General features: G+C 43.8%; 2 protein-coding genes across 12 annotated transcripts in view; one reads left to right on the forward strand and one right to left on the reverse strand.

The window, feature by feature from the left end:
- PATJ (PATJ crumbs cell polarity complex component) overlaps window positions 1-13,141 on the reverse strand; it is a 215,053-nt gene extending 201,912 nt beyond the window's left edge. For all 10 annotated transcript variants that reach the window (XM_050961967.1, XM_050961959.1, XM_050961963.1 and 7 more), the window contains exons 1-5: window positions 13,045-13,141; window positions 5,815-5,871; window positions 5,559-5,725; window positions 2,516-2,707; window positions 402-541 (exon numbers count right to left, since the gene is read on the reverse strand). In XM_050961967.1, the coding sequence (XP_050817924.1) occupies window positions 402-541; window positions 2,516-2,707; window positions 5,559-5,725; window positions 5,815-5,836 (521 nt within the window). In that variant the 5' untranslated portion in view covers window positions 5,837-5,871; window positions 13,045-13,141. The remainder of the gene's footprint in view (window positions 1-401; window positions 542-2,515; window positions 2,708-5,558; window positions 5,726-5,814; window positions 5,872-13,044) is intronic.
- Window positions 13,142-16,461: 3,320 nt separating this feature from the next.
- Window positions 16,462-24,173, forward strand: part of TM2D1 (TM2 domain containing 1) — a 35,528-nt gene continuing 27,816 nt past the window's right edge. Inside the window, exons 1-3 of one of the 2 annotated variants that reach the window (XM_050962078.1) lie at window positions 16,462-17,072; window positions 19,294-19,367; window positions 22,723-22,831. In XM_050962078.1, the coding sequence (XP_050818035.1) occupies window positions 16,915-17,072; window positions 19,294-19,367; window positions 22,723-22,831 (341 nt within the window). In that variant the 5' untranslated portion in view covers window positions 16,462-16,914. The remainder of the gene's footprint in view (window positions 17,073-19,293; window positions 19,368-22,722; window positions 22,832-24,173) is intronic. The other variant, XM_050962077.1, reaches the window with a different exon arrangement.

Genomic DNA, 24,173 nt, shown 5'->3' on the forward strand with positions numbered 1-24,173 from the left:
TTTCCCAGACCAGAGAAGAGCTTTGTATAAGCTCAAAAGCTTGACTCTCTCACCAAAAGAAGTTGGTCCAATAAAAGATACTACCTCACCCACCTTGTGTGTCTAATATCCTGGGACAACATATCTACAACAACACTGCAAACCCAAAATTATTTTTCACTCCATGCATCTGATTAAGTCGGTTTGAGCCCACAAAAGCTTATGCCCAAATGAATGTTAGTCTCTAAGGTGCCAGAAGGACTCCTTGTTTTTTTCTAAAATTATTTTTTTTTTTAAATCTTAGCAAGTGTTTTTCTTGCAAAATTATTTTTTTAAACATGCAAAATCATAATTTTGCCACACTTCTGAAGGGAGATTTTTTAAAATAAAGATTAATAAAACACAAATATGCATTTTCTTACCTGGCAGCTATGCTTCCTGGTTGGATTTCCTTGACAAAGATACCAGCTTCTCCCAACGTTTGATTTTTAAGGGCAATCACACTAAAACCAAGTCCTCCAACAGATGGTTTTTCTATATCTATGTATTCTATTTGCCTGCCCTAATAAAAAAAAAGTGTTAATTTTCAACACAGTAGAATGATCTTGTTTAAAATTTGTGAGTACAAGGAGAACTAGTCTTTCCCCTTCTAAAATAAATAAATAAAAATGCAGAATTTTGAACATGTTATTTCTATAAAATTATCTTCTTTGTTATTTTTCATATGACAGAATGCAGTACATACAGGCAGCCCAAGGTTCTGAACCCTCTGGAAATTTAAGAGCTGTTTTCACATTTCATTCACATTAAGAGAGGAATTCCAAACTGGACAAAAAGTATGAACAAAATGCTGATTAATGCAATTTATTTAGAATTTCTGGAAATACTGCATAACTAAATCAAATAACGTGTGTTTTGGTTGCTTTTTGCTTTAGAATGGGTTAGTTTTTAGCTCTGTATTCAAAGGCTATGATTTTTAAACACATATATTTTTCCCTCCCCCTGTAATTTCACACTTAAGAGTAACCAGTTGTTTTTTCGCAACTGTTCTGTTTTTCAGTTCCAGTACAGAGTTTCTGGGTTTGTTTACTGGTATAAAATACCCATGAAAAAATACTTTATTTTAAATAAAACAGATGTGATTAATGTTCAGTCTTTAACTCAACCAATAAAAGATTTAGCTATAATGGCACACTAATGAGAAAAGTTGTGCTTAAAACACTACAGTTACATTAAAGGTAGTCAATTAGAAAGTTATTTAATATAGAAAGGAATGACTAACCAATTAATCCAACTGATGAAAATAATGCCCAGTTCTAAATGCATAGGGTAAGCCTAGTCCTACATGGCTGGATCCCTATGCCTATACAACAATGGCTCTGCAAATATAGTGATATCACTAATATGCTACATCACCTATGTTCATGAAGTTAGTATCAGTCTGACTAGGTTTTAAAATCAAGTTGTATTAAAATTAAATTAAGGGGTATATAAAATGTTTTAAATCACTTTCACTGTTAATATCTCTGTGTAGTGGGGTGGCTATCCCACTCCTGAAGAAGAGAGGTTAAAAACAGCCAAGCTAGGCTGATTGGGGAAGCAGCCACAGCTGTGGCCAGTCCAATCAGGGCCCAGCTGACCCTGATAAAAGGGCTGTGGGCCAGGAGCTGTAAGAGACAGACGCAGGCAAAAACAAGGCTGGAGAGAGAAACATGTGTTTGCCTGGGAACTCAGGGTACAGGGAACAGAGCAGGGCTGGGGGAAGGCAAGAGGAGCTGGGGAGCCCCAGCCTGGTAAATCCCCAGGCTGCGGGCCTTGCTAAAAGGCCAAAACAGGTATTGGGGCTGCAAAGGCTGCAGCATGGGGTTCGGCACAGACAGCTGGTCTGACCCACTTACTAATGATGAGTGGCCATTCCAGACTGCAATCTGCTCCAGAGAAAAGAGGCTGGATGATGACTGGCAGTAGCCACAGAGGCAAAGTGGGTTTAGATGGTTGGGGGTTCCTGGGGAGGGGCCCAAAGTGGGGGTACAGCAGAGGGCAGAACCCCAAGTGAGGGACACAGGGGCATGAGGCAAGCAAGATACCGGCCAGCAGAGGGCGCTCAGTGCTGGAAGAGCTAATTCCCAAGATGACCAGTAGGAGGCGCCATGCTTGCGAGTCTTCGCTTTGCCACACGCTCCCATTCAGCAGGTAAAATTCAAAACTGAATTTTTTCAGCAAATGTCTATTTCCCATGAAATCTCATCAATAGGCAAAATTATTATGGGTTTTTGCCAACTGAATTTTTTGTTTTGGATATTGATTATAAGATTTTTAAAAGTCAAAAGCGAAATATTTTCCATTCTTGTCAAAGTTTTTTTCCACTGGGGAGGAGGAGGGGAATCCCAACCAACTCTACTCTCCTACTGACTTATAAGACACCATTCCCCCAGATACTGTACAGAAAGTTATGGATTGCCAAACAACGTATGCAAAAGAATTGATGTTTACTGAAAAATAAAGTTTAAACACACAGGCCATGACAAGACTTTACCTTTGCCATCCGTTGGATCATCATATTGAATTCATCAGCTCCTAGTTTTGGAATGAGTGGATCTACTCTGGGTCCAGATGAATTATGAGCCATATACATGTTCCCAGTAATGGATCTGTCAGCATCAAATACTAGTAACCCTCTCTTAGTAAAATCAAAGTCCACTGACCGGTCTGAAGGCATGTAATTGAGCTGTTATAAAAACAGATTTTCAGGTATAATATTTTGTACAAAACCAGCCATATAAACAATTTATCAGCATTTTAAATCAGAATATTAATACCTCATACATACATCAGGATTGCCTAAACTATTTCACCAAGTGTGTGAAAGGACTAACGGGAACAGGCACATACTAAGGGATGACATCTAATTTGTGCACAAAATAAAAATAAGAGGAAAAGAAAGAGGCAGAAAGAATGCAGAATCAGCTAGAGGCAGAAAAAGGAATGCTGCATGACAGCGGCAATAGCCAAAACAGTGTTCCTTTGGTATAATAAAAAAACACAAAAACACACACACACACACAATCCCTCCATGTTTCAGCTATTGTTTAAATGAAAAAATTTTCTGTTTTCTTCCCTTTCATTCTCTCTATTTATTACATCCCTCTTTCCTGTATTTTCGTACTCTCCAGTTTTTCTCTCTCCCCAGGAGCTAAACACATGTGGAACGAGTGTCAAAATAGCCTTCAGACTACAGATTAAATTTTCAAATGCACCTGGGTCACTTAGGAGCCTAAGTCCCATGTTCAAAAGAGACTTAGGTACCCAAGGCCAGGCATACACTTGGAAGGCTTTGCTAGTATGGCTATAGCCTAGTGTGGACACAGTTTATACTGGCAAAACTGAGCCAAATAAACTGTATTGGCTTATCTGCCAGTATAATTATCCTGGCAAAAGCACAATTTTGCTAGTATAATTGCATCTACGCAAGGGGCCTTTGCTGGCACAGCTATGACAGTCACAAATAGCATCTCATCATACTCCTGATCAATATAGCTATACTGGTAAAAGTTTGTAATGTAGACCTGACTTAAGTCTCACTGCAAGTCAACAGGACTTATGCTAAGACATCTAGGCACTTCTGAAAATTTTATCCCAGGTCTCATGAGCCTTTCTCGATTCACTTATTTCAGCCAAAGCGTGTTACCGCTCAAGTGTGCAGGAAAACGGGAACCAACAGCAGAAGAGCCACTTGTGCTTTCTCCAGTTCACAGGCCACACATTTATCATATTCCCCCTAGTTGGGCCTGGTCCACAAGCAACAGATTGCACATGCTATAATTGCTAGGTGCTGGAATTCAATTTATAGCAACGCCAGTCAACTAACAAATGCAGAAGCTTTCCCCGGGGAATTACAAATGTTGACATGCCAAGCAGGAGAAAAAGTTCTCTTGCTCAGGAGTATGTTAAAAAAGAACCTGAACAAAACCAACTTTTTGAATAACGATTCTGAATATTCCAGGTATTCATTTGTTATGCACTTGCCACATAGAATATCAGGGTTGGAAGGGACCTCAGGAGGTCATCTAGTCCAATCCCCTGCTCAAAGCAGGACCAATTCTCAACTAAATCATCCCAGCCAGGGCTTTGTCAAGCCTGACCTTAAAAACCTCTAAGGAAGGAGATTCCACCACCTCCCTAGGTAACCCATTCCAGTGCTTCACCACCCTCCTAGTGAAAAAGATTTCACTAATATCCAACCTAAACCTCCCCCACTGCAACTTGAGACCGTTACTCCTTGTTCTGTCATCAGGTACTACTGAGAACAGTCTAGATCCATCCTCTTTGGAACCCCCTTTCAGGTAGTTGAAAGCAGCTATCAAATCCCCCCTCATTCTTCTCTTCTGCAGACTGAACTATCCCAGTTCCCTCAGCCTCTCCTCATAAGTCATGTGCTCCAGCCCCCTAATCATTTTAGTTGCCCTCTGCTGGACTCTTTCCAATTTTTCCACATCCTTCTTGTAGTGTGGGGCCCAAAACTGGACACACTACTCCAGATGAGGCCTCACCAATGTCAAATAGAGGGAAATGATCATGTCCCTCGATCTGCTGGCAATGCCCCTACTTATACAGCCCAAAATGCCATTAGCCTTCTTGGCAACAAGGGCACACTGTTGACTCATATCCAACTTCTTGTCCATTGTAACCGTAGGTCCTTTTCTGCAGAATTGCTTCCTAGCCATTCGGTCCCTAGTCTGTAACAGTGAATGGGATTCTTCCGTCCTAAGTGCAGGACTCTGCACTTGTCCTTGTTGAACCTCATCATGTTTCTTTTGGCCAAATCCTCTAATTTGTCTAGGTCCCTCTGTAACATCTTCAAACTTGCTGAGAGTGCAGTCCACACCATCCTCCAGATCATTAATGAAGATATTGAACAAAACCGGCCCCAGGACCGACCCTTGGGCACTCCACTTGAAGCCAGCTGCCAACTAGACATGGAGCCGTTGATCACTACCCATTGAGCCCAACAATCTAGCCAGCTCTCTATCCACCTTATAGTCCATTCATCCAGCCCACACTTCTTTAACTTGCTGGCAAGAATACTGTGGGAGACCATATCAAAAGCTTTGCTGAAGTCAAGGAATAACATCCACTGCTTTCCCATCATGTATAGACCCAGTTATCTCCTCATAGAAGGCAATTAGGTTAGTCAGGCAAACTCTGTTCCTAGATTTATTTGCATGTACATGTAAAATTGTCTTCTACAGCCACGTGGATAATGACAGGACATCTGCACAGATCACTGGCACTCAGGGCATGCAGAATTAATTCCTGATTTTAAGTTCATGTGCCTGGCTCAACTAGCCCTATGACTTGAACTGGGTGTACAGGTGAGCATGCCACAGGCACTCAGATCCTACAGTTATGGGAGCCATAGCCCGGTTAAATACTAATATGGTAGAAAACAGTTATAAACTGTGACTTGGGTGACAGAATGTTCTAAAGCCAAATGGCAGCATCCCCAGTGACACAACGCCTACATTCCACATGTTAAATTTCTAAATAAATATAGTCAAAAAATGTAACTTTCAACTTACTTGCTCCTTCAGTTGCTTGATGGACTGCTGAAGGGTCAGTATCTGATTAAACAAAGGGCTTCTGAGTGTGTTACATAAAATAGTCAGGTTTTCATTCTGTGAAGTCTCCCCTCTCTCTCGCAGTTTCATTTGCAGACGATCAAGAATTTGTAGCACCTGCTGCTTATCTGATATACCCCAAAATAATACAGATTAGAAATCTGGCTCATAAATTCTCTCACTACTCAACAAAGATAATTATTCTTAAAATATCTACCTGCTGCAGGATTTTCAGGCATGGTGAATTGATCTCTTTGGAATCAGTCAGAATAACCTAGATGAAGTTAGAAAAAAAAAAATCAACTAAGAAACTAAGTTTAAATTAAAGTTAGACCTTCCAGCAGATTGCTTAAAAGACCAAGTCAACTCAAAAAAAATTATTTTATTGTATCATTGCTATAAGTAAAATGTAAGATTACTATAATCGCTATTAGAGGAAAAACTATTTTTTCATTGTGTTTACTTCACTTACAGTATTGTTTACTTTGTTACAATCAAATGCAGTCAGTTTCACTGCTACTTATAAATAGTCACCAAGTTTCTCTTTTGTTGTTTGTTTGGACCTTTCACACAGCAACAAGGGAAAAAATGAATTTTTAAACAGAGAAAAATGCAACTGTAAAAAATATAGAAATGGCCGGAGAAACTGAAAGACAGGTATGTTACAGCACACTATTTTAAACTTGTTTTTAATTGACTACATGTTAAGCTCAAATCCTTTCAAAATACACAATTATTTAAAAACTACTTTTCCATTGTTGTTTTAATTGAGATACTGGCAGACTCCTCATAGCTATGGGTCAATCCTACAATCTGATCATGTGGGTGGAACCTTACACCTGTGCGAAGCCCCTCCAAAATCAGTGGTGCTTCACCCACACAAAATATATTGCAGAATCAGGGCCTAAAATTGGCCTAGTTCAGGGGTTCTCACACTTTTGTACTGGTGACCCCTTTCGCATACCAAGCCTCTGAGTGTGACCCATAAAAAACAAACACTTTTTTATATATTTAACACCATTATAAATGCTCGAGGAAAAGCGGGGTTTGGGTTGGAGGCTGACAGCTCGCGACCCCGCCCCCCATGTAATAACCTCACGATCCTCTGAAGGGTCCCAACCCCAGTTTGAGAACCCCTGGTCTAGTTGATAAGGCATTAGGCTTGATAAGGAAATCTGAGTTCTAGTCGTCCCAGCTCTGCACCAAGAACCTGCTGCATGAACTTGAGCAAGTCAGGTCACCTCCGTTTCCCATCCTGTCCTCTGTCTCAGTTATTTAAATAAGTCTTGCTAGCACACATATATATACCTGCCCCTGGATATTTCCATTACATGCATCTGAGGAAGTGGGTATTCACCCACGAAAGCTCATGCTCCAAAACGTCTGTTAGTCTATAAGGTGCCACAGGATTCTTTGCTGCTTTTACAGATCCAGACTAACACGGCTACCCTCTGATACTATGTTCAGTACCTAACACAATGGGACCCCAATTTTGGTTGAGGGCTCTAGGTAGTACTGTTATAATAAATATTAGCGTTTGCAATATGTTTTGTGAGATGATCAGATCCTTATGTGCATATCGTCACCTTGCATTTATATATATAGGATCTGGCATGCTGAGGGCCACCAAAGCAGTTTATCAACTTAAACAGATACACAGTATATGCCTAACTTTCCAAAAACCTATTATCCAAACCTCTGCAGTATCTGAATCCTCATGGGGGACAAGGAACAGATATGGCTAATGCAGAGGTTCGGATAATAGAGCAGAGACTCCTGGATGCAGGGGAGGCCACTCTTCAACTGAATGGCTCCTGCGAGAGCAGAGAGAGCCCTGTGCAGCCCCTCTGTCACAAGAGCGAGTGAGCAAGGCTGTGTCATAAGGTTGCTAACTTCCTAATTTCATAAAATCAAACATCCTTGCACCACCCCTTCCCCAAGGCCCCACTCCTGCCCCACCCACCTCTCACTCCAGCCTCCTCCCTCTGTCGCTCGCTCTCCACAACCCTCACTCGCTAGGGCAGGGGATTAGGGTGTAGGAGGGGGTACCAGCTGGGGTTGTGGGCTCCAGGGTGCGGCCAGAAATGAGGGGTTCAGGGTATGGAAGGGGGCTCCAGGCTGGGGCAGAGGATTGGGGTGCAGGAGGGGGTGAGAGCTCTGGCTGCAGGCTCTGGGGTGGGGCTGGGGGTGGGGGGTGCAGGAGAGGATTCAGGGCTAGGGCAGAGGGGTGGGATATAGGAGGGAGTTTGGGTGCAGGAGGGGGCTACGGGATGGGCCGGGGGTTGGGATGCAGGAAGAGGTGCGGGCTCCAGGAGGGAGTTAGGGTGCAAGAGGGGGCTCAGGCAGGGGGTTGGGGTGTGGAAAGGCGTGAGGGGTCTGGGAGGGAGTTAGGGTGCAGGAGGGTGTTCCGAGCTGGGGCAGGTGGTTCAGGCTCCAGGTGGGTGGTGCTTACCTCAGGCGGCTCCAGGCCAGCATGTTCAGCCCTTAGGTGGAGGCATGGCCAGACAGCTCTGCGTGGTGCATGCTGCCCATGCCCCCCACAGCTCCTATTGGTCATGGCTTCCCAGCCAATGAGAACTGTGGAGCCAGCGCTGGGGGCGGGGACAGTGCATACAGCTTCCCTGATTGCCCCTCTGCGTAGGAGGGACATGCCAGTCACTTCTGGGCTGTGTGGAACCAGGGCAGGCAGCAAGCCTGCCTTAGCCCTGCTGCGCCACTGACCGGACTACTAATGGCCCGGTCAGCAGTGCTGACTGGAGCTACCAGGATCCCTTTACGAGCAGGTGTTCCAGTCAAAAACGGGATGCCTGCCAATCCTACCATGACAGCACAGCTGCAGAGGCCAGTGACACCTGATCCTGCAGGAGCAAAGTGTAAGGAAGGCTGCAGTCCTGGTAGGACGGGGCAGAGCAAAGTCCCGGCAAGGGGCCTCTGCCTCCCCCTACACCTTGAACCTGCAATAATCAGAGGGCAGAAGCAGTAGCACAGGGCGCCCTCTGCAGTCTGTCCGTCAATCCTACAATCTGATTGTGTGGTTGGAACCTTATACCTGTGCAGAGTCCCTCTCCATTATCCAAACTCCCTATTATTCAAATAAACCCCGGATCCCTCATGTTATCTAGATAATCGGGAGTATACAGTGTGAGCAATAAATAAGATTAATTCATTAACAACCAGCCCTGCTGAGGAGAGGTTTGTGATGATTTTTGGCAGCCAGGCCAAATCAAGTGGTTTGCATGGCTTCTACCTATAACCAAGCAAAATGTGGTGATTTTAAGACAACGTACAGATTTGGTGGGGGAGAGTGTCACTTTAAACCAAAACTCATAGCAAAATTCAGGGACTGCAAACCCAGGTAATCCATAACCCAAAAAAGGGTTATGAAAATCCCTCTGGACTGAAATCTATGAGCACTGCACAACTTTATTCAGGATACTTTTACTTTTCATGTGAAATACTGTATTTCCAAAGGCACAATTGCCATCTAATTCCACACTGGGCTTTGGTCCTGATCAACTCAGAAGAAAATACAACAGATTGAAGCACCAACACCACTTTCTCCTATATTCCAGGCCTGAGCTTGCTTAGCTTGATAAACCTCATAAGATATTTTCAAACAGGGCAATTTTACCTGCCCCAAACACAATTCATAGGAGTTGCAAAACAATCTCATTGTGGAAGTAACTTGAAAACACCTTAAAGACAGCTCAAACACAGGATCTGTCACGCCACAAAATAAATCCAGTCTGGCAGGAAACCTGAAGACTCACTAAGGAAGCAGCACATATTCAAGAGAAACCTCATCTAGAGGCTTGTGTTGATATGGTCTTGAAGGTGAATCATGTTTCTGTTGTAGTGGGTGGAAAGACAGTAGTTATGACATGGGGTAAGGATTCAAAAGAGAAGGATTAAAGCAGAAAAAATGGGAATGCCCTTTTGGCTCCACCAAATATGCAGAAGAGCCCAGGAGAACAAGAATCAAATGACATTTACTGGAGTTGCTAAGAGCTATTGCAGACGCAGCTACACACCAGTGGCAGTTGAAGCAATCCTCATGTAAAGTCTGTCTGTCCAGTCCTGTTTCCATCCCAGACCTGTTTCCACCCCATCCCATTCTCCTCGTCTCACTAGTTCTAGTCTCACCTCCTTAGGCTTTTCATCCCCGGCACCTCACCTGTTCTAAGTGCTTGTCTTCTTGCCCAACCATTCTCAGTTCTCTCTCTGTCCCCTGGCTCCTTTTCTCTAGTCTCCTCCTCTTCGCTTCCACTTCAGTTTCCACTGCAACTCCCATGTTTTCTAGCTTCCAATCCTAGACTCTCCTATCAGGCTTCTTGTCCCATTTTACATTGCCCTTCCAGGGCTGGATTAGCCATCACTGAGCCATAGGAAACCACAGGGTTGCACCTCTGCTCATGTTGTCCCATGCCACCCCGGATGGTGGTGCAGCCAGGCCAAATCTGAGTGAATGCCGTTGCGACCTGATGCACAGGATCTCAAAACCACCCAGGTTTGGACCCTCATTTCCCAACAAATTTGGGCCATAGGCACATGAGTAGTTTGCCTATGCATTAATTGGACCCTGGTTTTATCCCCTGCAGTCCAGCTCTTGTCTCCTCTGCATTCTAATCAGGAAAGTTTTCTTCACCTTGCCTGGGCCCAGCAGGTCGCCACTGAGAGCACAAGAGAGGCAGGTTCCCTCCTTTTGGTTCCAGAGCCAGTATGATTTTTCAAAGGTTTATAACTTGGCCAGATTTGGGCAGATTTTCATGGGGACAGCAAAAGACATCCCTGGTTACATCTGTTTATACACAAACAGGGTAGTTCATGGGTTCTCAAACCTTTCCAGGTTTTAAGTTATCTCATGAGTACCTCCCTTCTGATTTGCAATTGAACAACATCTTTATGGCAACTACAGCAATTACTCATGTGGTTATGTAATAACAGAAAAATATTCAGCATTTTTCAGTGCAATTTAGCAGCTGGAAACAAGGAAGGACAGTATCATGTGACCGGCCAGCTATCTGCAAACCACCAGCAAACATTTCACACAAGAATGCAAGGAGCCCATGGCATGTGCAATGCACTCAGGTCTGTAGGGCGTGACACTCTAAATTAAATTGCAGTAACATCCAAAGTGTGTAGGCTACTGTCCAAACACAGATCCGGGCCAGGATTATACTTCTCTTTTTTTTTTTTTTTTTTTTTTTTTTTTTTAAAAGGCTCACCAGTATAGCGATATGGGCAAATCCTAGTGTGGACACAGCTTATATAAGCAAAAAAGTGCTTTTGACAGTATAGCTTATACCATCTATTGGGTGTCTGGGAAGTGGGCGGGCAAAGCCCGCCCACTGCTAAAGGATCCCCCCTCAGCCTAAAGGGAGGACCCACAGGACCACAGAACCCACTGATTTCGGGGGACAACTAATAATAGAACAGGGACAGGAGTGAGGTCAAAGGGTCATAAGAAGGGAGCCTGAGGGGGACACCGAGCAGAGAACCCCGGACAGCGCCCACTGCTCCTCGAAGGCGTCAAGGGAGCCAGTGGTTTTTTTCTTTTTGTTGGGCAAGTGAAATAAGTTACATCAGAAAAAGCACTTTTATGCCTATATGACTGCAGCTACACTAGGGCCTTTGCCAGTATGTAAGTGTCACACACACACAAAAAAGTCACACCCCTAATCAACATTATTATACCAGAAAAAGTTAAGACCTGGCAAAGACACAGCGTCCTGTCCGAAAGTGCACAGAATTTTCTGAACAAGTCTGAAATCCTGCAGAAGGAAAGAAGCTATTTTATACAGCCCTGTGACAGGATAATGTTACCTTGCACAGTCCAGGAGCCAACACACCTAATCAGCAAAGAATTATGGCTTTAAAAATCAAGACTTTCATCAGGTTATTGTTTAAGACAAAAAACATACAACAAACAAAAATATGGACAGCTCCTGCCACAAATTTATGGCTGTGTCTTCACAGCCGAAGAGATGTGTTTTTTCCACCAAGACATCTATCTCAATGTAAAGTCCTAGTGGAGTAAAGGCACAGGTAGCTGTTACTTTGACTAGCTACAGTGAGTTAAAAATTACGGTGTTTTGTTTCCACTAGGACTTCACATTGAGCTTGATGTCTTGGTGGAAAAAATGTATCTTGTTTGCATTGGAGATGAAGTCTGTCTAAAGACACATGGGGCCTGGTTTTCAGAAGTGCTGAGCACCAACTCCAGCTGAATCCATGAGAGCTAGTGACACTCAGCACCTCTGAAAAATTATGTGGAAAGAGAATACACGGAATGCTGGAAAGGTGCAGATAACGGTTTTACTTTCTCCTCTCAATCCTCCCACAATAATCAAACTAATTTTCCACAGATGTAAAATTAAAGAGCCCTTTACATCCTGCCAGCTACATCTACTCACACACAGCAGGGGCGGAGATTGGGGGGAAAATGATGAAGTTTTTCACCCCTCAAACCAGAGTTGATGCAGGGGAGGGGGAAGTCACACAGGGTCACATGCCCCCATATCTCTGCCTTCCATTTAGCATAGAGGTTTTCAAACGAGCAGAGGGGTTGTGTGGAGAAACACTCATGGGGGCAAGCAGTGACTCCAGGCAGCTCAAGACAGCCCCACACAGCAGGGCTTGGAGAGGGTGGCCAGGTGTCTGGTTTTTGACCAAAAAGGTGGTCGAAAAGGGAACCTGACAGTGTCTAATCAAATCTACAGACTCAACACCCAAAGTCTGTTTTTTAAGTATTATAAAGTTGGCAACCCTATCTCCAAGCCCTGCCACACAGGGCTGGCCTGAGCTGCCTGGCATCACCACTCCCTGCCAAACATTCCCCCATGCCCCATCCTCAGTTTGAAAACCTGTGAGATAAATGGAAGGCAGAAATCTGGGGGTGGCACATGATCTTGTATGCCACCCATGTGTCATTTCTGCCCCCCTGCAACTAAGCCCACAACAGAGACCTCTGATCATTTCCAGAGTAACAAAAGGAGATCAGCTCCCCATTTCCAAACCAAGCAGGTCTTAGACAGAGTAGGGAGTTAAAACCAGAACCAACTGGCCAAACCCCTTTGGAAAGAGTGAGGCTGGTGCTGAAAAGGGCCTTAAATCTGAACTGTCCCTGCTTGGGAGTATTTTAAACACTATGTTGAAAGTGGCACTTTCTTAAAAAGTGCCTAGACCGATAGCTCAGTCCCTGGCTCATCAGGGCTTTGCAGAGCCAAAGCCAATCCTGCCCAACTTCAGTAGATTTGGGGTGTTTTCCGGGGGGGGAGGGGGTTGGTGAAACTCAAACTTTCAGGAAGTTCCTAACCCTCCCAGCCCCAGCCGTTGTTCACCCCGCCCCCTGCCACTCTCCGGAGCGTTAACCAGCGAAGGGGCAGGAAACGGACAGGAGGGGGGGTCCCCTTCTGTGGGGAAGCCAAGCTGCCCCCGAGTGTAATACCTGGTCCGCAGAGGCGGGCTGCAAAAGGCCTGGTTGCTCCCGGGTCGCCGTCTGCCCTGCGCTCTCACCTGGGCGGAAGCGAGCGACTGGATTTTGACCGCAGCTCACCGTCACCTGCAACACAGGAAATCAGCCGGGCGAGCGCCGCGTACGCACATACCCACCGCGCTGCGGGCCGCGGGCGAGCTCCGTGCGGGGCGCAGGGCAGGGGGAATCGAGGAGAGAGGACAGGAGAGGGGGAAAGGGAGGTGGGGAGAGAAATAGGGAACGGGGGGAGGAACAAGGGATGGGAAAAGAGAGTGAAGGGAGACAAGAGGGAAAGAAGGACAAGAAAAGCACAATTATTCCCAAGCAAAGGGGATGGAGAAGCTGGTGTGTGTGTGTGTGTGTGTGTGTGTGTGTGTGTAAGAAATGGGTCCTTTCATTTCCAGCATGTAAACATGGTCTTGAACTCATACCAGGGCTGGTACTGCAGCTGAGCGTCCTTTAACTAGGATCTCTCATTGCCTGAATACCATATTGGCCCCTGATCCTGCTAACACTTACACACAGGCTTAGCTTTACTACCATGCCTAGCCCCATTGATTTCAATGCCACTGCTCAGCATAGCAAAAGTACAAAAGTGAACTCTGGTAATATTTGTTGGGTTTCTTAAAGCCCCGGCTCCTGGATTCAGGTGGTGAGAGAAGAATCTCAGCTTTCATTTAAAAAAAAAAGACCAAAAAAAAGTAAGTTTCTAGCTCTCCTGTGAACCCAAAGATTTTTTTAAATCTCATGAGTTTTAAAGCCAATTGTGTGATTTCTGGATATTTGGAGTTGGCACTACTCTGAGCACATGCAGGATTGGGGCCTTGGATGGAAGCTTTGTATTATCCTTGAAAACATGATATTTCAGTCTGTCCATGGACAGTCACTTATAGTTGCCATTTGGAATTCAGAGGTTCACTGACTGTAACGGGGTGATCAGAGGTCCTGATTTTATAGGGACAGGCCCGATTTTGGGAGCTTTTTCTTATATAGGCACTTATTACTCCCTACCCCCGTCCTGATTTTTTACACTTGCTATCTGGTCACTCTAGACTGTAATAAAAAGGAAATAGAAAGAGGACATAAAGCCAAGCAAAAAATTCAAAAGATTTTAGGCTGGTGATGTGTTTGACAAAGAACTTTCTGATACCTATAAACATAGTCCATAAAAATCTGGATGGAAAGAAAATGTAGTTTTAGAAGAGGCTGTTGGAAATGGTCAATCAGATCTTCATAGTGCAACAAATCAGTGGCTAGCTAGTATTTCATGTCTGTCGTTACCTAAAAACTGCAGTTGCCTGGAACTTCATAACAGCAACACAGTTAGTACTTGCCTTGTCCTGCTTTAAAGGCACTAGCTCCTACCACTTCAACTAAAGAGGACCAGCCATTAGCCATCAGCAGCACTGGGACTTGAAAACACAGTTGAATCGTTCTGATACTAGACAGAACAGTGGCGCACAAACATACTATATTATTATTATTGTTTGTATTATGTTAGTGCCTAGGACTCCCAGTTGTACTGTGTTCCAAAAAAAATTTAAAAAATCGAAAATTGACTATTTACATTATTTGTGGTTCAAAAATTGATCTGTAGTTCTTTTACATTCACAAAAATTCTCTTGTTAGCAAAGAGGCAAGGACAGGCAGAAACAAACAAGTATTACCATTCATCTTGGATGGTAAATAATCTCAAAGGATAAAAATTTGACCCACCATTATAAAACTAAACTGTTTTCAGAGGTGCTGACTGGTAACTGAAGGCTTGACTTGTTTTCTTCAACACTGTAAGAGATAAACTCTAGATGTATATGAAATAAACTAAAAAAGAGAACAAGGTAGGTAATATGATGTTTTTTATTTGAACTATTTTGTAATAATTCTTTGCATTTCTATAGCACCTTTATCCAATTCAGCAGCTGAAAACTGACGCTGCACCAATATGACATCGTTTGAAACAGCAATACTCTTTTTACAGTAGTGAAATAGATCAACAGTGGGGATTTGGACAGGTGCAGGTACATTGGTGCAAGATTCCCCAGTGTATAGATAACCTCTGTATTTATTAAAATTTGTGAAGTACTCTGTGATCCTTGGATAGAAAAATGATGGCTAGAGATGACCCTGTTGGAATTTGGAATTTGTGCTTTCAGGGAGCCTGATGTCATTTCCACACTACAGGTTTTCTAATGTTAAGAAACTGTTTTAACACAGGTTTCAATGAGTTTGGTTAAGCACATGTCATTTTGTCATTGTGGATTGGACATAACTGCATTGTAAACCACATTTGGAGTCTGGGTTATTTATTTAATCTGTATTTGCAGATGTTGATTTTAAATTATTTTGAAAAAAATTGTATGGTGGGAAAAACTAGTCTAGACAGGGCCTAGGTATTTATTGATAATGTGTTTGTCATTTATAGTGATCAATAGGCATCATTAGTTTTTTCTTTGACATTTTGAAAAGTGGAACACAATTTTGTACCTTTTTGTATAATACTTGGCTGTAGGATAAAAATGTTGTATCTTGTGGGTGTGTCAGTTAGAACCAATTATAACCTGCCTGACCTGTCATAGCACTAAAATGTCTAGCAGCGTTTTATTTGTCCTGGTAAAATAAGACTGGCTATACTGGGTCAGACCAAAGGTCCATCTAGTCCAGTATCCTGTCTTCTGACAATGGCCAATTCCACGTACCCCAGAGGGAATGAACAGAACAGGTAATCATCAAGTGATCCATCCCGTCACACATTCCCAGCCTCTGGCAAAAAGCAGCTAGGGACACCATCCCTGCCCATCCTGGCTAATAGCCATTGATGGACCTATCCTCCATGAATTTATCTAGTTCTTTTTTGAACCCTGTTTTAGTCTTGGAGATTGTGCTTAAAATTAACCCCCAGTGTCCAGGAACTTCTCTCCCACCAATGAGCAATGTTTGGGTTGGAGGAAAATATGAGGCAGATAACACTTTTTGCTCCTCCCCCATCCACAATCCCGCCAAAAATTGGAGACTTTAAAAAAAATGACATTCTAAAAACAAACCTCTACAACAATAATCAATCACACTGGTGGGTTTGTTTTTTGTTTATTTTTTGGCCTGCTCTCCAGTTGGTTGGTTTTCTTAACTTTCAGGGACTGGCTGCCTCTTCCCCTCTGTATGTGATTTCCCCCACTCACATATTTGTGTCTGAAGAGCCCATTAAAAGAATGGAGAGAAAAACTAGCAGAGGGGAACTTTGTGTTCTCTCTGCTAGTCCCTGGCCTGTTGTCAGATGTGGATACAAACCCACCTCCAGACTGCATCTGGAACACAGCACCTTAGCCTCCTTGGCCAGCCTGACAGCTCGTCCCTGTGGGAAGGAGGAAGGAATTAACCTCCCTCCTGTTCCCAGCCCCATTCCTTCTCATTCTCCCAGTCCCTACCTTTGTCCCAGCCCCTTCTCCCTCTCCAGCCTCTCCTCTCCCTTGTTCTTCCTCCAGCCTTCACTCCTCAGCTCACACCCCTGCCCACCCTTCCATGTTCCCACAATGCAAAGCGCTTGCAGCCACGGCAGCCGAGCTTCCTAACCATAGAGAGCAGGGGACTTCTTGAGTGAGGGCAACCGAGCTGCCTATACTTTAAATACAATGGGGAGGCGGTGGCCATCTTGACTAGGGGCAGTCTGACTTCCACCGGTAGAGGAAGCAGAGAAGGCTCCGCAAAGGGCACGGTTTGCCTTCAGCGCGATTGACAATATGCGGCAGCCATCTTTGGTGTGGGCAAAGCACCCAGTTGCACACTGAGCTGTCCTTCCCCGCGAGGCTGGCCAAGGCTGAGGCCGTGGCGGCGGCCGGCTTGGTTTCCATGATGATAGCCGCCCGGCCGAGGCGACGGCTACTGCTGCTGAGGAGGCGTCAAGCGGCGGCCCGGTGGCTGGGCGTCCTGTGGCTGGCGTGTGTCGCCGCGGAGGGCGTTGCCGGCGGGGAGCCCCCGCTCAAGTGCGACGAGCTGAGGCTGGGGCAATATCCTGAGTCTGGCTGGGGGGGCGGGCTCGGTTACCGTGGTGACGCCCGGTCTGTCTCTCTGGGGCTGCTCCCGCCTGTGTCCCAGGTGCTCCTGTCAAAGGGGGTCTGGCGAGGCTGGTTAGTGTCCCCCGATCCCATGGGATGCCCCCCCCCGGCTCGTCAGGCCACTCTGAGGTAACCGCAGCTGCGATCAGCCTCCGTGCTGGGTGTGAGGGGTGCAAGATCTTTGCCTGGGATGGTTTGGGGGGGTCTCTTCTTCCTGCTCCCATTAGTAGTGAAATTTCTGAGGTGCTCGATAGTGACAGTAGCTGAGGAGAGTGACTGAGCTGGTTAACAGGGGAAGTGAGGGATTCTTTCCTGGGGTTTGTGTGGTGGGGGGGGGAGGGGTCTCCCTTTTGTTTTATTAGTGTTCAAATCACCAGGAGGTGATGGTTCTGTAGGACATAATTCATTTGCAAAATTTGGGAGGAAAGGGATCAGCCTGTAGTTTTGAATGTGCAGACTGCGGTAGGTAGAAATATGGGGGTGACATATTCCCGTTGGGAAGCTATTGACTGTTTAAAGGGGGTCACATCGGGCTCCCACCCTCTCCCTCCAATAAGTTAATTGTTGATAGTTTTTGACAGTTGCTGACATTAATGGAGATCAAAAGTGGAAGGTAAGCAAGGAAAAGTTGACTTCCCATCCTGCTCTATTTGGCCCTTGGAGTTCAGTAATATAAGTAGAAAATTTTACAATTCAGTCCCTGTTCAAGATTAGCCTGGTGCAGATGTGTGGCAGTTTATGATTTTCAAATGATCAATTTACATTCTGTTGGGTGGTGTTGATAGGTGGAACCTCTTTTTAACCAAATACTTGACAGCGAATCAGTCATCAGCTGATAGACTGCTGGTGTGCATTGACACTCATCCTAAAAAGCAAGGAAATAAATGCTGGTTCTGAGGTGCTCGATTTCCCTCTTTTAATAAGGAAGGTTTTTTTACTCTTCTTATAAGAGTTAACCACTTATATTTCCTTCAGGTGTTATTAGTAACAGCACTCAAACGTGCAGCCTAGGGAAGTGTGTTTCTTTATTACAGTAACTCCTCACTTAAAGTCTTCCCCATTAATGTTCTTTCGTTGCTGACCAATTAGGGAACATGCTTGTTTAAAATTGTGCAATGTTCCCTTCGAATGTTGTTTGGAAGCTGCCTGCTTTGTCCACTGCTTGCAGGAAGAGCAGCCCATTGCAGCTAGCTGGTGGGGGCTTGTAACCAGGGTGGACTGGCAGCCCCCCTATCAGCTCCCCACTCCCCTAAGTTCCCTGTGCAGCAGCCACCCAGCAGGCTATCAGTTGCCAGCAGTTCAGCCCTCTGCCTTGGAGCTGTTCCCAGAGACTCCTGTTTGCTGTGCCGGGGGAAAGGGAGGGGGCATAATGTCAGGGTGTCCCCCTGCTCCTGCACCCCGCTTACCCCTTCTCCATATAGAGCAGGGAGGGGACACAGACGGAGAGGGAGACAGAGAGAGCTTGGGGTAGCAGCTGCTGTCTCAACTTCCTGATCCACTTAAAAAGACAATGCACTTAAGAGTGGATCAGCTTACTTAAAGGGCAGTGTGCATCTCTCTCTGCCACACACAACTTGTGTGTCTGTCTCCCCTCCCTTGTGTTTGTGCTGCCTTGTGTGAGAGGCTACATTAACAGGCCCTTGAGGGCTCAGCTGAGTGCTAGTTCATCATTTAGCAGTAAGGCATTCCCTGAGAAATATCCCTCCCTCTTCTACCCTCTAACTTCACCACCTTAACCAAGCTTCACAATCATCATGGCTGTGAACAGCATTAAATTGTTTGTTTAAAACGTATACTGTGTGTATATCTATATAATATATAGTTTTTTGTCTGGTGAAAAAAATTTCCCTGGAACCTAACCCCCCTCCTCCATTTACATTAACTCTTATGGGGAAATTGGATTCGTTTAACATCGTTTCACTTAAAGTCGCATTTTTCAGGAACATAACTACAACATTAAGCGAGGAGTTACTGTATAGCAAAGCAACAGCTCTGCTATAGTTAAGATTGAGAGTAGCTTACTGTTTATTTTCAGTGCTGTATGAGACTAGGGGAAGAAAACTGACTGAACTGAGAGCTCTCAAATCCTAGGTGGGTGAAGAGGGTGTAGTACATTGAGTTACAGAACACTTAGAGTTTGGTACAAAAAATGGATTTCCTTAATTATATGAACATATATTTGTGAAGATCCCAAAATAGACAATAGCACACAAGAACCACTGAATTGTACAAATCACACAGCAAACGGTAAGGCTTTCAGAAGTATAATATACATTCTGATCAAAGGAATTTATCAAGGAACGTGTTCAAATCATGCCCTTGTAGATTTGCAACTTGGTTATTTTGAAATGTAATGAAATATTATTACTGAATTCATTTTGTATGCAGTTCCATTGAAAGTATAGAGAACCTGTATGGGTTTATTTTGTTTCAGTAGAGTGTTAAATAAAATGCTTAAAACACTGGCAGAAATCAGCAGAGCCAAGTCCAGTAGTTTGTTTAGTGTTTGGGTTGGTTTGTTTTTTGGGGGGGGATGTGGGAGTTGGTTGGTTTCTGTAGATCTCCTTGACTTGGGATGTATACTCTCTAGGTTTCTACCTTTCATAAAAATTAACACAAATGACCCCTCCCCCCTTAGATTTAGTATATATTTACTAAAAGAACAAACTTCAAAATAGAACCGCTTTGAAGACCTTCATGTTCTTCAGTGAGCACTCAACTGCAGGAGACTTTTGATGTTATTAAGCTATCTTTTTCTTGAGGTGACAAATATGTGTGTGTTGGAGTTAAATTACCTGGTAGTCACCTGAGTGTCACCAGTAAAAATTCTTAAATTAGTGACTCATTTCACATAGAATAGTGTTCATCTTGTAAGATGTTCTCAGACTGAGTGAAGTAGTGGACTCTGACAGTTATAGACTGGGGCAAATAATGCAAAAAATGTTCTGGGAGCACTCAAATGTAAAACTGAACACACTTTCTATGTTTGTACCCCTCTGGCATTCATTTTCCACAAATATTTGAGTGATAATTTTACTAACTCAGATGGCCACAGAAAGCTAATTTCAAGCTTACATTGTGGAGCATTCACAGATATAGTATTAAATATTGGGGTGGAAGAGAATTTCTCATTACAGCAGAGGGACAATTCTTGATCTGTAAAAGCAGCAAAGAATCCTGTGGCACCTTATAGACTAACAGACGTTTTGGAGCATGAGCTTTCGTGGGTGAATACCCACTTCCTCAGATGCATGTAGTGGAAATTTCCAGGGGCAGGTATATATATGCTAGCAAGCAAGCTAGAGATAACGAGGTCGGTTCAATCAGGGAGGATTAGTTAGCTCTTGGGACTAAGAGGGACCAGACATCAATCCAGGCTCTCCAAATCTTTCTGAATCAGTCTCTCATGTTTCAAACTTATACCAGCAATGCCCCTCTGCTATGTACATCGGCCAAACTGGACAGTGTCTACGGAAAAGGGTAAATGGACACAAATCAGACATTAGGAATGGCAATATACAAAAACCTGTAGGATAGCACTTCAACCTCCCTGGCCACACTATAGCAGACCTTAAGGTGGCCATCCTGCAGCAAAAAAACTTCAGGACCAGACTTCAAAGAGAAACTGCTGAGCTTCAGTTCATCTGCAAATTTGACACCATCAGCTCAGGATTGAACAAAGACTGTGAATGGCTTGCCAACTACAGAACCAGTTTCTCCTCTCTTGGTTTTCACACCTCAACTGCTAGAACAGGGTCTCATCCTTCCTGATTGAACTGAGGAAGTGAGTATTCACCCACAAAAGCTCATGCTCCAAAACGTCTGTTAGTCTATAAGGTGCCACAGGATTCTTTGCTGCTTTTACAGATCCAGACTAACACGGCTACCCCTCTAATTCTTGATCTGAGCCCTGGCATACAGGAAACAAACTGGAAATAAAGAATTCTGCAAACCTGATTATCTTCTCTGCTCTGAGAGCGTCCATGCTCCAAGTGCTCCTTCAAGCCCTGCTCCTGATTATAAGAGTGAACAGAAACCATACTATTTGGCTTGATACCTGTCACAACTAACAAGTTATTGAATAATTTACAGCTAATTCAGAGTAAATTTGAACAGCAAAGAAACTCCAGGAAGTTATTATAAACTCAGACATTCAGTTAACAGATTATTTTTGTATTAATTTTAAATTAATTCACCAAGTAAATTGTTCTTTATGAATTATTTGCTCAGCTCTAGGCAGTTTTAAGAAAATCTCAGACTATTTACATGCTCCCTTTTTCTTCTAAATGGACCTTGCAACATCTGTTGTCTCTTCCTCCAGAGTGGCATCTCAATAAAAAGTTAAATCCATATATGGCCATATAATCTAATCACATTGGGGTTGCCAGAACCTCCAGACCCTATTCTGAAATACCATTTTAGCCCCCACCAATCCTGTGAACACAGATGTTTAACTTCAAATATATGAATAATCCCACTGAGTTGCAGGATTGGAGCCTTAGTGATGTCAACATTTTGGATGATAATCTATGGTTTTTACCATTTTAATAAATTACTGCCCTGTTCTTTAAGTAGATCAGAAAACAACCTTCAACCTCTTTGTTTCTTAAACAAAAACACAACTTTGTATCTACCTACCAACCTATGGGATTTATATGGCCCCCATCACTATAGTATGTGAGTGCCTCCCAACTTTAATGTATTTATCTTCATAACACCCATGTGAGATAGAGTAATACTGTTATCTCCATTTTACAGACAAGAAACTGAGGCACTGACATGCATCAAAACATCACTTTTTCTAATTCTTAACCTTAGCAGTTATCACTTAAAATAAGAAAAACAGTACTTCTCTCTAGTCTGATGAGAAACTGGCCAAATAAAATGCACTCGAGCAATTAGAATGCTTTACCATAGAGAGAAAAAATATTTAAGTTGACTGTGCTGGTTTCTGCCATTCCCACAGTAAAATGAATACTTGAAGGATCTAGAAATTGTAACATTTAGGTGAGTCATCTGATTTGTGTGTTTGCTTAACATTTATTCTGGGGAGGAAATTAATACAAGACAGGTTATAGTATCTGTTCAAAAGACCCAGTCATCAGTCACACCGAGCAGTGTATTATATTGGGTATCCGCACTTCCATACGCACCGCGTTTCTAATCTGCTGGGGGGTGCTGCGCCCAGGCCCTGCCCTCACTCCACCCCTTAGCCCACCCTGCTTCTTCCCACCCCTGTTCCACCCCTTCCCCACCCAGTTCCGCCCCCTTCCCCTAATATTCTGTGCCCTCATTTCCCCCCGCCATGCTGCTGACACCGCGAAACACTCATCTGCTGCAGGAAATAGGGAGAGGGAGGCGCTGCCCTGCAGGGCCAGCCGGTGGGCAGGAGGCACGGGGGAGGGGGCGGTTCTGGTAGAGGGGCTGCTTTTTCCCGTCGGTGCTCCAGCTCCGGCGCACCCATGGAGTTGGCGCCTATGTGCACTTCAGTGGACAGGTAGAACTTATCATTTCTTCCACTCTGAGTTTTTGGAATCTCAATGTGCAGCATGGTGCATGGCCTGTTATAGCTCAATTTAAATAATCTACATTGTGTCCTCAGTTCCATGTCGTCCAGCACCAAATATTACTTGTAAGGATCACAGTGGCAATGAAAACAACTTTACTGGAAAGGAAGTTGGATTTTACAAACCTATTGCATGTCGTAATGTGTAAGTGAATTATTGTGCTTTGTTATATGTTTACCTAAGTTTTTATGTTACTAATTTTAAATGGTGTAGCATGTGTTGGAAAGAGGGAGGAGGTAAAAGGGAAAGAGATGAATCTACTTTGTTTCAGTATATTAGGTGAGAGGAATTAGTTATTAGAAACATTGCATCACGAATGTTAAGTTAACTAGCATGGAACTTGAGAGATGTTCTAACAAAGCTGTTATATTGCTTAAAGGCAAAATGTATAATTATGTAAGCAAATCTACCTGTGTGCTAGATTTTTTTTTTCTTTGCTATTGCTTCTGAAGGTATCTACATTGCAGTCGAAGGTGTGATTTGCAGATCTGGTAGGCATACGCATGCTAGATTTAAATTATCTAATACACTGTAAATAGCAGTGAAGACGCAGTAGCATGGGCTTCAGCGCAAGCTAGTAATGTAAGTGCCTACCCAAGGGTACAAAGCAGGCTTGTACAACCCACTCTAAAGTACGTGGGACTGTGTCTTTATTGCTGTTTTTAACATCTCAAATAGATTAAAACTAGTGCAGACATGCCTACCTGTGATGCAGATCACACCTTTGATTGCAGCGTAGACATAGCGTAAGCCTTTGGTTCTGTTAATAGCTACTCTGCTGAGTGATTGTCCTGAAACAGAAATGCTTCTTGTCATGGAAAATGTGAACTTTAGGAGGACTGAAATCTTGTTCCAGCAGTCCTAAATATCCATGTTACAGGAACCAATTCTCACCTCTTCTCTTGAGTGACTTGATGTCGGCAAACACACATTTTTCATTCTAAAGGGCCTGTAGTCAGTTGAGATGACTCAGCTGACTTAGTTCTACATACAGATTGTGAACAGTGCAGAGTGTTGTCTGGATTCTTTCTAAGCACTGCAATTATTATTTTTACTCTTCAGTATTGAACATTAAAGATGACAGTACACTTATCAATGTTCTTTGTTTCTCCTCTTTACTGGAATCCTGGAGGACTTTTCTTTAGAAAGTTGGTCTTTTTTTGTTGTCCAGCTGCAGAATCTTAGGAAATTGTAGCTCCAGCAATCCTAGCTGAACTTTGCCTACATCACTAGTGGGAAAGCCAGTTCCCTCCAACTTGATATTCTTATTATTCATTAGTTTGCTTGTCTCAGCCACCTTCTTGTGAAATGTTAGTGTAGTGTAGCTCAGTCCAGTTCCACCACTAATTTGTCCATACTTATTTTGCTGGACAGTCTAAACTCAGCACACCGAAGGCTACCATATTATTTTAGCAAGCCACAGTGAACTGCTAGCTTAGTTAATTGTGACCACCACTTTCTATCAGAATTATTGCTCTCTGCCACA

Source organism: Gopherus flavomarginatus, chromosome 7 (assembly GCF_025201925.1).
Source record: "Gopherus flavomarginatus isolate rGopFla2 chromosome 7, rGopFla2.mat.asm, whole genome shotgun sequence".
Classification (NCBI taxonomy): domain Eukaryota; kingdom Metazoa; phylum Chordata; order Testudines; family Testudinidae; genus Gopherus; species Gopherus flavomarginatus.